Raw genomic sequence first — 13,295 nt, 5'->3', positions numbered from 1 at the left:
AAATGTCACTTATTCTCACATTAGGACCTATTTCGTTATCATTTTACAACACATCATCGCAAAAAGGAACTGGTGCATTGTCGTGTGATACATTATGAGTTATCTTATTCCTTCCTTAAAAAAAAAACACAAAAAAAACACAAAAAAAACCATATACTGTAATTCTAAAAACACTTCGTTGTCAGTGTGGTTTTGTTTTTGTTTTTATTTTTGCCTTTTTCTCTTTCTATCTGAATTTGCTCTTCAAACCATATTTGTTTCCTAAACAAATGACCCTGTATGTTTATTATTCACTGTGATACCTTGTCTCCTGTCTCAAATTTTTAGTTCATGATTTCAAAAGCTGGTCAATATTTTGAGGAGAAAAGCCGTCCCAACTTCCATCATGCATTGACATGCGTTATATAGAAGAATGACAAAGGTAATGATTCGTCAGCTCTGCTGTTAGGCACACTGAAATGGATTTGATATTTTGGGGCCTTTGTTTCATTCCTTGTCGGCATGAGCTAGACCTCCATAACTGTTGGTGATACACATGGCACACAAACACTTGTTTCACGAGTACAGCAAAGAATGGGTTTGACTAGATTCGCATCGATCACAACGGATCAAGGTTAATTTCAATACTAAGTTAATTTCACTCTTTACCAAAAAAGGACATTTCACATAAACTTAACGCATGTCGCACGTGGTTACTGTAAAGGGATGGGTTAAGAGATAGAATGAGTGTTGACAAAATTAATTGTACACACAAAACAGAAACCATGCAGGTGTGTTTAAAAGAGTAGCATAAATGGGAGATTAAACGATAACCACACGTATGATCTGAATCACAAAACTAAATACTATTACTTGAGTTAGCATAACCAAACATACGCAAGAGTTTATAAACATTGCACAAAACAAAACAGAAAATGCAGGGGGTGCTATACAAGGGAATGTGCTACAATATATGCATGGATCAGCGTGCAATAAGACTGGCAATCCTCAGTCCATTTTAGTTAGTTTGTTTGATTGTTTCTATTATGTAGAATGACATGACACTTTGTAACATGCGTACAAGCTGTCATCAGATATAACCAAACGGAATCACAAATTGCCCTCAATTCGCCATGGCCAAAAAAGCCATGAAGGTGGCTGTGTGTGTCTCGTTGATCTCTATATTCTTGGTTTTATGTACCTCACTGGTTTTATCATGCTATTCAAAACAAAACCAAAAAAAAAAAGGCCAGCCTAAACTCTCACTGCTTTTGGGCTCTGAGTTTTGGGGAGCTAAGGGTATTCTTTCAGGACTTTCATGCCGCATGCTTCTTGGTTGTTGTCTAACCGATTGCGGACGGTGGGCAGAGGGGAGCCGCTGAGTTTGCTGAGGGCTTTGGCGTTCTCCAGCTCAGAGTTATCCTCCTTGTCACGTGGTGTGTACGTCACCTTCTCAGCAGGCACAGTCAGAGTTTGGCCGCTCTCCAGTGCGATGGTCAGGGTACCCGTTCGTGCGCGGGTCACCTGAAGGGTTAGACACAGGTAGTTAGTCATGGATTAGTCACAGCTTAGTCAACCAGTTACCGTTTCCATCATTGCACACCTTTGCAGCAACAACAACAATTATATTTGTTAATTGTATTATGAAAGAGATCGGTGTTATAATGACGAACTTCAAGGTTGTCCTTTTATGGGCTATATGAAGTAGAAGCAAATTTTGATTTCATTTTCAGGAGAAATCCTGCCCTATGGGCCAACATGTCCTCCCAACCTGATGTAGCATACATCTTTGGTTAATGGGATTCAGGTACGATATGTATACCCTATCTGTTAACTCATATTTTTTGAAGAATGCTGCAGAATATTTCCTTCATTCAGGATAGAAATATGGAAAAAAAACAATGGTTCTCCCCAAACAGACTCAAGCAGACATATTTACTTTGTATTCGACATGACTGCTGATAAGTCTCTTGTAAATGAAAAGACGTGTTTATCACAAAGGTAGTTTTTTTCCCTTCTTTTTCTAAGCTTCATTTTACAGCCATCTATACTGCATGTTTCAATCGAATCCGATTATTCATCTTCTCAGATTTGTCAAAAGACTGGTACTGATAATTTCCCACCTACGCTGACCTAGAAGGTTCACGCACACTCATACACACACACACACAGAGCACAAAACGCATCTATTTAATCACAGAGTTTGGCGTTTCTGACCGACATTTTATCATTAACGCAACAAACAGATGTTTAGATTGATCATACAAAGGTTATTACGGTGATTATTAGTAAAATGTAACATCATGATAATTTTGAAGACATAAAGCGTCAAATCGCAATGTACATAAAAACATGAAACAATAGTACATAGGGTTAGTCTTTTTGGCAACATCAGCGCAGTTAGCATTACCCGCACAATTTTCTGATGACCAATAGTAGTGTTAGTCTGGGCATATAGATTGTAGACTACTTACAGGATGAGGTTTTGCTTGTCAATTGGCTGGTATGTTTCGCAATAACCATTGCAAGACAGCTTGTACTATCGTTTCAACCATGGCGTAAGACAAACAATGAAAAAAAAAATGCAATCGTTTTAGCCTATGTACACTAATTCAAAAGGGTAGATATGAATTACTTTGAGCTTTTGGTCACTGGTTATTATTAGGATTTGAGGTGGATAATCAATTCACATGGTACTGGCAAAGGATAGTCAAATTTGAAATAAATCTTGCTAGTTGATACAAGCTCAGCTCATAACTGAAAGTCAAATAAATCTGAATGAATGCCTGGCGATTGTTCATGTCAAAGTACCGCTCATCTCAGTGGATATAAATTGGAAGTGTTAAATTCTATGTTCCTGTCTCACATATTTCATATTTACAGATATTCAAAATGGCAATGGAAACCCTTGGTAAAAAGAAATAAATCGATTGAATTGATCAAATCAAAACGACGGAAATTCTAACCTAAAACAGATATTTCTCTGTCCCACAGACAGGAAAGGAGAAGTGACTTGTGTTGAATCAGATTTGTGAAGCGCTTAAATGGCAGCAGACTATTTGACCTTTATTTGTGACGTCGCTTCTTTGTGATGCTTATTTGTGACGTCACATATTCTATGAAAGTCATGAGATATCCTCGCAGTCATTGAAAGGTCTGGGATCAGCCAGACTCAGATTCTTACCTGTTCCCGCTCCTCCTCAAGTTGCTTCTCCTCGTCATCCTTGGCACGCTTCTGAATCTCAGGGATGACGTCATCGAGGACACCGAGCTCGTATTGGGTGAAGACGAACTCCATCAGCTTGCGGACGAACACGACGGCGAGTACCTGGTTGACACCGAGGAAAAATACCAGCAATTCAGGAGAACATTCACAAAATAGTGGTAGTGTCGCCTACAAGCGGTGTGTTGCGTGAGTCAACATTCAATTAAAAGCATCGGCTGTACAAGTATTTCTCAGGAACACACACGCAAAAAGAAAAAATAACATGCCACATATGACTTGTGTGCAAGAATAGTTTGACAAGAAACTTCGCTTTTAGTCAAAGTTTTAGAATGAGTGTTGTGACTGTGCTCATTAAGCAAATTTGAAATCAACAGAAATTATACATACGAAAATACTTTTAAAAGGCATATGAAAGCATTATTTCTGCCTCTATTAGCCCACATCTTGAACGACGATTGACCTAAATTCCCGGCTAGTACACGTTTGTAGCTCTTACATTTTTAAAGTAATTCATCAAGATGCTGGATAAGGTTGGTAAACTACAATTAGTTCATATCAAACATACATCTAAACTGTTCACAACTCTTAGAGTAGTCTATGCAGAGACGCCCCTATATAAACAAATGTTACTAAACGTTCAAAGTTCGGGAGGAGGGTCATTTTGAGCTTACCATGAGTGGGAAGACGATGGATGCCTTGGAGGTCTTGATGAGCCAGAGAAGTACCAGACATGTTAGTTGGACCAGGGTAAAGAGATGGACTCTCCAGAGCTTGACATGACGAAGGTAGATGTAATCTGGCTGGTGCTTGGTCGGCATCAGGTACAGCAGGATACGGTCAACAAACTGAGTGGAAAAAAGAATGAAAGGGAGACTGATGAAATGGCCAATGACAATGGACGTCTAGAGAATTACAGTATATGACATCGTAGGAGATGAAGACAAAAAGACGCAGGAGTAAGGACTTGTATTAAAAAAAAAAATGTTTTGGTATTATACGTTGGAAAATCGATCATTGGCTTCTAAAAGTGTTATTTATATACTCATGACCGTCTCGGTACTTCTATACTACAATATTTCTTATTTGTACATATGCGTGTGCATGTGGTATGATAGAATTAGGGTTTTTGAGAATATCTAATGAGCATACAGCACTTTGTTCATTTTTTTTTGTAAGTAAGGTGGTTCGCCAACCAGTGGATTATAAAGACCAAAACAGAAAAATAAAAAACCATGTAGGCAAAAGTAAAACGAAATCTTAACAAAGTTACAAAGTTAAAGTGGCTGTTCAAATTGACGTCGAAACAGCAATAGTTATTACGAAATAATTCATCGGTGTTGGAATCACGATAAATAGGACTGAACAAGGGAATTATTCAAGAGTTCAGAGGGATGTCGTTTTTGTCGGACTTACCTGGACTCCACGGAGCGATGAGATACCCATGTAGAGGAAAACTCCGAACAAGACAGGCATGGGGATGAACTGTGAGCACAAATCAGATTGATAACAAAGATAAAGAACGTTTACCGTCATTTTATCATCAAGAATGGTAAGGTGCACAAATGAAGCCATTTTCTCGACAACATATTAACTATCAAGAATGTAATTTAGGCCCTTTGCTTTTTATATTGTACATTAATGATTTGCAATATGCTAGTAACATTTTAGAAGCCATTTTATATGCTGATGATAGCAATTTATTTATTTCTGGGAAAGATTTCAGGGACACATGTGCAATATTAAACACTGAATTGAATAAAGTAAACGAATGGTTTTTAGCTAACAAGCTGAAATTGAATGTTGATAAGACTGTATGTATGATTTTTAGAACCAAAAATAGAATAATTGATACGGAACATGTAAATATATGTATTGCAGGCACTACTATTCCCATTGTACATTCAGCTAGATTCTTAGGAGTAATACTAGATGATCATTTGACTTGGAAGAATCACGTAGATGAAGTTTGCTGTAAGATATCTAGAGCTGTTGGTGCAATCAATAGAATAAGTGGAAAAGTACCTTCAAATGTTCTTTTAAATTTGTATTATACTATGATTTTACCTCATATTTTGTATTGTAACATTATTTGGGGAAATTGTGCCAATTATCTACTTAAACGTATTTATGTTCTTCAAAAACGTGCAATCAGAATTATTACAAAATCTCAACCCTTAACTCATACACAGCCCATTTTTAAAAAGTTTAGGTTATTAACAGTGTATGATATTAATAAATTTGCTGTTTGTATTTTTATGTACTCTTATCTTAATAATATTTTCCCCAAATTTCTCGGTAATTATTTTACTTTTACTCAGGCTAGAAATACATACAATACTCGGCAATTTTATCATTTGTATATCCCAAATTATAGATATAATCACTCCAGACGAACAATATGTTATGCTGGTCCTTTTTTATGGAATGCTTTGCCAAATGACTTAAAGTGTATCCACAGTTTGAATTTATTTAAGAAAAGATATAAAATACATTTATTAAGTCAATAATTTTTCTGCTTTTGTATGATTTTTAATCAAATTATTATGTATAAGGATTAACATATTACGCTAACTTGCCTTGTTGTTTTGTTTCTTGTCAGTTTTGTACTTTGTAATGTCTTCTGTTTAAGTTTTTATGATGTGTGTTTTTTCTTGTCAATGTATCATTGAATGTATATTTCTTGGGGATTGACCTTGAAAGGCTGGTTTAAGCCTATGTTGATTCCTCCACTTCTCTTGATATAACGCCTATGTTTTTTATGTTTTTGTTGTTGTTTTTTTTTTTTTTTGCCTTTATGATGTCCTTTGTATGCTGTCATGTACAATGTAATTGCCTCTTTTATCAGATTTGTGGAAATAAATTGAATTGAATTGAATTGAATTGAATAATCATGTATGTAATTATGTACGAAATTATAACAAGATAAGAAAAATTCGCCTTCATATCACTTTTATGACCTTTTAGTTTCAGCTTTGATAGCTAGTACAAACGATTGGCGAAGGAAGTGGAGATCACTTATTGGTCCATGTAAAGATTTTTTTTTTATTATTAAAAGAAACTAGCTAACACTTAGCTGCACTTAAGGACAGCCATGTTGAAGGTTGAGACACGGTAGAGGTTTTGACGTCAGATTCTATTTTTAGCTTTGTAACCCCTTACCTTGAGGACAGTGGTCAGCAGACTGGATACACCGATCATGACGAAGACGAGGATACCAGTAACACGCTGCTCTCTGGGAGAGAAACGGAAGTACATGTCAAAGGTTAAAAATCAAATACTCAAACATGGCGTCCGGATGTTATGCACACTTTATGCAGGCTCGTGCATTTGCCACTGAATTTCATTTCAATGTGACATGACTCGGAATATCACTAATTTTTCTTAGCTTTACATTGAGGTACAATTTTAGTAGAAGGTAAGACGCAAGATTATGTTTACTATTTGACAACTTACTCCAGGAGACAAGTAGCATTTGTGTGTGCAAGATCTTTGCATTCAAGACGCAATTGTGTGATGATGATAACGAAATTGATTGTGTCAGTACAGCTTGAAATGTCTCCATGTATGCTGTCATGACGTGGAATTTGACTGTCGTGCTTCGGTAAAAGCCATACCATGACCCATTGCAGGTAACTGTGTTGTAATTACCTGCAACCTTCGACCTTTGGCGGTTCACCAGGGATGGTGGTCTGGGACATGACACGCAAGCTGTCCACGTGGTTGATGGAGAGGACGGTAGCTGCGACGAACCACGGCATTCCGAGCACGGACATGACGAAAAGCAGGATGGCGATGACGAGCAGATCCAGATGGTAACCAAATCCTTTCTGCAAATGGTGATTACGGGGAAAATGACTCAGAATGATCACATAACTGAAGACCAAATACAGAGCAAACCATTGACAGTAAAGGATTACATGAAAAGGAATATGTCGAGCTTGAATATTGGTGGGTTTTTATCATTGAAAGGAAAAAAAGAGGTAGTTTAGTCATCCTTTAGGATAATTTGTTTGTCTTATGTGTCTATAAATGCAAAAATTGTTCAGTATTCACTTACTAAGTCACTTAACACTACACACGCGCACACACACGCACACACACACAAAACCAAATATATGGCAAAGAAAAAACACCCTGCTTCATCAACGTCGAATTCGTACCTTCAGTTTGTTCTCGCGTCGGTTGACGATGACGGCGGTGATCTGCTGGTCCATGAAGATGAGGATGGAGCAGAGAAGGGCCGGGACGATGGCGGCAAAGTAGGTCCACCAGGGGTTGGTGAAGAAGGGGATCAACCAGCCTCGGTCTTCACGAGTTGGCTGTTTTGAGACACAAGCGTGGATACATGATTGTTTGGAGGACAAGGGGAACCGCTTTGTGTGTTTTTACAAACTATTATGTACTATGAGTTCTTTTTTCTTTGCAGGCTTTTACTGTTAACGGTCAATACATTATACGCTTTACACCATTTCCAAAAATGGCATTCTTCTACAATAACTTTCTTTATACTCTTCGCACAACATGATTGCCCAGGGAATACAATAGATTTAACAAACGCATAACCTTTGATACAAATATTTAATAAAAACAAAACAAATGAACTGCGAATGATTCCTTGAGTTTTGTGTGATTTGCCCCTATGCATGATCAGTTTGTGTCACAAATAGAATGAATGACGATGAGCGCAGTTATTTACCACAATTGTCAGGTACCGTGACCAACATCTAAGAATATTTTTCTCTGCTGCAGTCCAATCACTCTAATGTTAGCAATCCAATAAGCAGCAGGATCATAGTATTGATTACATTGACCGATAAATTAAAACAATGATGTGCCTTAACGGGTTTGAATCATTTCTCTTTCGGTTGGCAACACGACTAGATTTACGCCCTCGATACTTACGCGGAAGTTTTCGGGAACGGTGAGCTTAGGAGTCGGGATACCGATCCAGATATCGATACCAGTCATGACGATGAACGCCATAAAGACACCGAAGTCACTGATCATGTAGCGGACCTACGCACGTACAGAGAAAAAGGCTATGTCAGGGACTCACATTACAAAACACCTACAAAGTAGGTGACAGCAATAACATGAATATAAAGGAATTTACGGAAGGTACAAAGGAATCGCAGATGCCCGGTTCCTAATTTCCTGCTTAAGGTAAAACTGACAATTTGGGGCAACTAAATCGTAGCTAGATTGGGAGGCTAAAGAATGACCAAGATTTAGCGAGAACTCTGAAAAACTGGGTTGTGGTCCGCGATGCAGAGAGGTCTTCACATATACGGACGCTATTGTTTGTCATTCTTGCATATAATAATGTCATTGTGCTTAGATTGCGGTCCATACATAACATGTGTTAAAAAAAAATCTTGTACGTTCAAAACGGGTGACAGAGACAGTGGCTCTACACAGATTAAGAAATTCAATGTCCCAAAATGAGATACTCCGAGACCTTACGCCGAAACCGTTCAAATGATAAACCATTTCCTGAAGTATTATGTTTGACTGTCAGTCATAGACATAATGGATGTACAGCGATGGATCCAGGCTTGCCGGTTTCTTTGTGTGCAATCAAGAGGCATAGCTCTACAATAGAGGGCTTACTCTAGTTGGGAAGAAATCGCTGAAGCGGAAGTTCTTGAGGGCGTAGGCAAGCACGAAGGTACCAAAGAAAAGACAGCAAGAGAAGAGGAAGACATCGGGAGTGGGCTCGGGGTGATGGCTGCAGCCTTCAGACAGGGTACCGTTGATGGCGCTACAGTCTTCCTCGGTGATCTCGGTCCAGTTGTACATGTTCGGGTCGACGGTCATATTCTCCACCTCGCACACGCAGTCGGTCACGTTGGCCATGTGGTGATCGTCTACCACAAAGTATTCACCTTCCTTAACGTTACTGTGTGAGACAAAATGGGTTTGGTATGGATTACACAAGCCTTGTATATCTGCAATAGCTATGCTTCACGTACGCGTTGAAAAGCAGAAGACAGTGCGAGAGTATCGTCAACAAGCAAGCCTGATTAAAGGCGACTGAACGTCACCGAGGTGTCTTCATGTATAAACTTCTATGCGTGTATTACAAATCAATAACTGAAGACACACACACACACAAATTACTTATGACCGGAAAAGGAGGGTAGAATATGAAAAATGAAATTTTTGTTTGGTATTTAGTGTAAAAACTTAATAACGTTTAGGAAGAATAGGTAACAAAGTAGCAATCTCTTCACCACATTCAGCATGGTTAGAATTTCCTCTCTCTCTCTTTGCGCAACTCACGTCTTCAAGGGGTACTCGTGGTTGATCTCGATCAGGTTTTCGAAGGCCTCAACAATGAAGATGAAGGAGATGAGAGAGGAGAAGGCCTCTTCAGTGAACCTAGTGAAGTACCGCACCAGCGCGCTGGCATCCGTAGCAACCAGGATGACGCAGATCACACAGGTCCAGAACCCGATCCAAACTCGGAAGGAGATGTAGTCGATTCCGAAGTTACTGATGAGAACGATAAACGATTAATCATTTATTTACCGTAAGAAATCTACTGGTTTTTTTTTTTTTTAAACGAACCATTGTAGATCATTCAATAAACCAGAAATCCTTGCCCTTCCGTTCCAATACATTTTATCTGGTGCAATCCTGCCTCTTAAAAGGAGAAAAACAAACCTAACCGCAAAAGATGTAACCGACATTTCATTCATATATGTCTGCTAATACAGAACATGGCTAATATCTGACATTACAGGAAAGATTTGATATTCTGGAATCTGGACCTACCTGCATAACTGGTACATGATGGTTTCGAAGATGAGGATGGGGCCTGTACTCCCAATGATAGTGAGAGGCTGGCCAGAGAAGAGATGGTAGATCACTCCACAAATGGCTGCTCCAATCAGACTCTCAAAGGCAGCCTAGCAACCAAGATAACGATAAAACCATTCAAGAAACTGATAAAAAGTCTTGCATAAGAACGAGACCAGGGTAGACGCGTGAGAAGGGCATCACAGAACGACAACCGAAAAGATAAAATCGGTGAAAATTAACACAACATGGGAGTTGGTAATTAACAAAATTCCGAAAAACTTACGATGTAGTCGTCCGTGGCGTCGCCTAGCAACCCTCCAAAGGTGATGATGGGTGTGATGCAGGCGATGTACATGAAGATGAAAGAGGCCAAACATTGAAGGTTGAGGGCGTCAAGGTAATCACTCAGGAAAAATGGCGCCTTCGTCTTGATATCGTTGATCAGACCGCCAAACAGTCTGGAACGTGAAGAGGAAAAGGCGGGAAAATTACGAACTCACTCAGTAAATCGTTTTCCTAACTTGATCGACAAAAACTATAAATCTATTCGCATACCGTATCGAACGATACGGTATCTGCCTGTTCTGATTGGACCAATTAAATTTTGTCTGTCATCCCTTTTCCCTCTCAAAATAGTGACCCTGTCCTCACCTGCCGGTTCTCTTAAGCTCAAACTTGGCATCGTCCTCGTGCTTGATGAGATCCGATGGATGCATGAAGTGCTGGGATTGCCTCCTCATCTCGGAAGACTGAGTCGACTTGGGAGGCTCGATTCGGATGTTGGGGTCCCATGTGCCTAGGGTATTAAAAAAAAGAAAGAAAAATGCGGTATGAGCTACAGTTGGCTGATGTCGTTGATAGAAGAACTTCACTGTATCCCTGCGTTATGTTGTCTTATTGGTTATCTGAGAATTGCAGGTGTCGTTCACCTATTATCAGAGATAGACACAGTAAGAGAACACTGTGTTGCCTGCATGCTTGTAAACATCGGAACACTTAAATTGATAATCGTTTAAACATGTTTCTGTTTTCTTATTGCTTTCTATTTTTGTGTTTGAACAAGATCTGTCAGGTTCTGCAGATCTCACCTGGTGGGAGGACGGTAACTTGTTCCAAGAACTCATCGAGACCAGCTAGGAGATCTTCTCTGTTCCTTGCCTTGTAAGCCACTTCGTGAAAGACCTGCATGATGAGATGTTTTGAGCAGATATTAGATATCAGATACTCCATAAGAGAAGAAAAGTCAATATAACAACTCAAGGAGAATATTAACCAGCTGGATTATAAACATAAACGAGGGATAGCAGCACAGATAGCTCTCATTTTTCTTTGTTTTGCGTAGTTTTCTACTCACATCATCAGTCATGAGCGTTGCCATGCAACGACCGATCTCACGGTACTTCTTCTTGTCCTGCGTGGGCGGGCCGAGCAGGAGGAAGACAAATCGGGTAGGGATCGGCACCTCGGTGATTTCCGACAGGATCTTGCCCTGTGACAGACGCACAAAGGCGACCATCGGCTTCTCGACAAAGTCGACCTCGCCTACGAGTACGTTGGACGCCTCGGCACCGGCAGGGATCTTGCGAAGGAACTTGGCCTGGGGATGACAAATAGCAACAATTAGAACACTGGTTGCATTTATCATGAAGGTAAATTCACTGTGTATTTTGACCATATATTACTGAATTCAAGCACACGATTAAACCGGTTCTTTAAGAAAAGACATTTCCATGCGGTAGGCCTGTAAAACTAGACACTATTGAATGTTTATCAGTCCATAATATACATGCATACTGCACAATGTGGCAGAGTACGCAGCCTTGTTGCCACAAAATGCATGAATGAATGTATGTAAGAGTACTAGCATGAATGCTACCATCGGTCTTCAGTGCTATAACCTAGTTTATTTTCTTTTTGTCTTATTCGTTATGTGCATATCTGTGTATTATTGCCATCCATTAATTTATGGTCTTCAGTTTACCGCTGTCAAGGCCTTAAAGATCATTCTTGACACATTACATTGCACTTCCAGTTGTCACAGCATTTCTTTAAAATTCTTTAAACTGCCTACACTCTGTTTTATTCCTAATCATTCTAACCCTCATCTTCCTCTCCTTCTTGTTCTTCCTCCTCCTCCTATTTTCTCCATCTGCTCTTATTCGTACCCTTCTTCTTTTTACTCTTTTCCTTTCCTTCTCACCTTTTCTAATTTCGTCTCTTTGTCTTTCTGGTCCAGGCTGTCGGATGTTCCGACGCGACCGACCGAGCCTCTGCTATCTTGCCGGGCAGTTTCTGACATCTTGGCCAGACCAGAGGCGCTGGAGTTTTTCCTCATTTCACCTTCTTTCATTGCAGCGTCTGTGTGACAAAGCAGCACAGAATAACCTTAGACGTATTTCTTCATCAACTGATAAAACGTTTGTGTATCGATTATAGCCTACAGATAACACATTCTCAGCATAATAATTTGACGATATTGCATCCCTCGGATGCTGTCAGGTAATAATCATGCACGCACATTTCATAGTCGGTGTCCGATACCTACCGTTAGATCAGAACAACATGTATTCTTTTCTAAATATATTATTGATGCAAATGATATCTGTGATATTGTTCGATAGCAATCCTCAATCAGTAGGGTTTTTGAAATGTCTGTCATCTGTCTCTCCATCTCTCATTCACACAGCCACACCTACACTAGCACACACAGTCACACACACGCAGCAAAGAGCCATGCTTCGGTTATTGTGTTAGCCCCACTCTGTAATCTCAGCACTGTTCCTGCCATCAATAGGGTTCATGTTTTGTCGCTACGCCCCTGTAAGCCCCTTCCTCTGCATCCTGTTACAATGTACTACATAAGCTTTATCAATAAAAGCTTGTCACGTGAAAAGCTACTCGATCTGAATTTTGTCTCAACGTACCTTGTTCCATACTGCCGCCAGTGTTGCCCGTAGACTGGCTGCGGCCTATCTCTGACATGGTGCGGTCCATGCCAGGGAACATGCTGCTTTTCCTGCGGCCCTTGTTGTACGCTTTGTTCTCTGGCTCCTTCTTCTTCTTCTGTTTGTGATGTCGATGGCGGGTTAGCAGGGCCTCACGGGCGATGATTCGCTGGTCCTCCTCCAGGACATTCGTTGCCACGAGGTTATCCAGTGTGAGGTCTGCATGAAGTGGGATCAGCAGATAGCACGAAAAGTAATAAATCAAAATATTTCAAAGATTTCGGACCCATGGTGTACAAGAACACAATAGATGTTCATCATACGAATTGATAAAGTTGATG

At 39.8% G+C, this 13,295-nt stretch overlaps 1 protein-coding gene across 1 annotated transcript in view; it reads right to left on the bottom strand.

The window, feature by feature from the left end:
- Window positions 1–13,295, bottom strand: part of LOC140245525 (electroneutral sodium bicarbonate exchanger 1-like) — a 29,783-nt gene that overhangs the window by 1,861 nt on the left and 14,627 nt on the right. Inside the window, exons 6-22 of the mRNA XM_072325089.1 lie at window positions 12,934–13,173; window positions 12,210–12,367; window positions 11,364–11,606; window positions 11,098–11,191; window positions 10,661–10,805; window positions 10,293–10,467; window positions 9,983–10,116; window positions 9,488–9,700; window positions 8,816–9,104; window positions 8,108–8,221; window positions 7,366–7,524; window positions 6,854–7,032; window positions 6,365–6,437; window positions 4,619–4,687; window positions 3,877–4,050; window positions 3,164–3,307; window positions 1,328–1,503 (exon numbers count right to left, since the gene is read on the bottom strand). Coding sequence (XP_072181190.1) covers window positions 1,328–1,503; window positions 3,164–3,307; window positions 3,877–4,050; window positions 4,619–4,687; window positions 6,365–6,437; window positions 6,854–7,032; window positions 7,366–7,524; window positions 8,108–8,221; window positions 8,816–9,104; window positions 9,488–9,700; window positions 9,983–10,116; window positions 10,293–10,467; window positions 10,661–10,805; window positions 11,098–11,191; window positions 11,364–11,606; window positions 12,210–12,367; window positions 12,934–13,173 — 2,779 coding nt within the window. The remainder of the gene's footprint in view (window positions 1–1,327; window positions 1,504–3,163; window positions 3,308–3,876; window positions 4,051–4,618; window positions 4,688–6,364; window positions 6,438–6,853; window positions 7,033–7,365; window positions 7,525–8,107; window positions 8,222–8,815; window positions 9,105–9,487; window positions 9,701–9,982; window positions 10,117–10,292; window positions 10,468–10,660; window positions 10,806–11,097; window positions 11,192–11,363; window positions 11,607–12,209; window positions 12,368–12,933; window positions 13,174–13,295) is intronic.

Source organism: Diadema setosum, chromosome 22 (genome assembly GCF_964275005.1).
Source record: "Diadema setosum chromosome 22, eeDiaSeto1, whole genome shotgun sequence".
In the NCBI taxonomy this organism is placed as follows: domain Eukaryota; kingdom Metazoa; phylum Echinodermata; class Echinoidea; order Diadematoida; family Diadematidae; genus Diadema; species Diadema setosum.
Note: the sequence above shows the minus strand (reverse complement) of the source record. Positions and strands in the feature narration are given on the sequence as shown.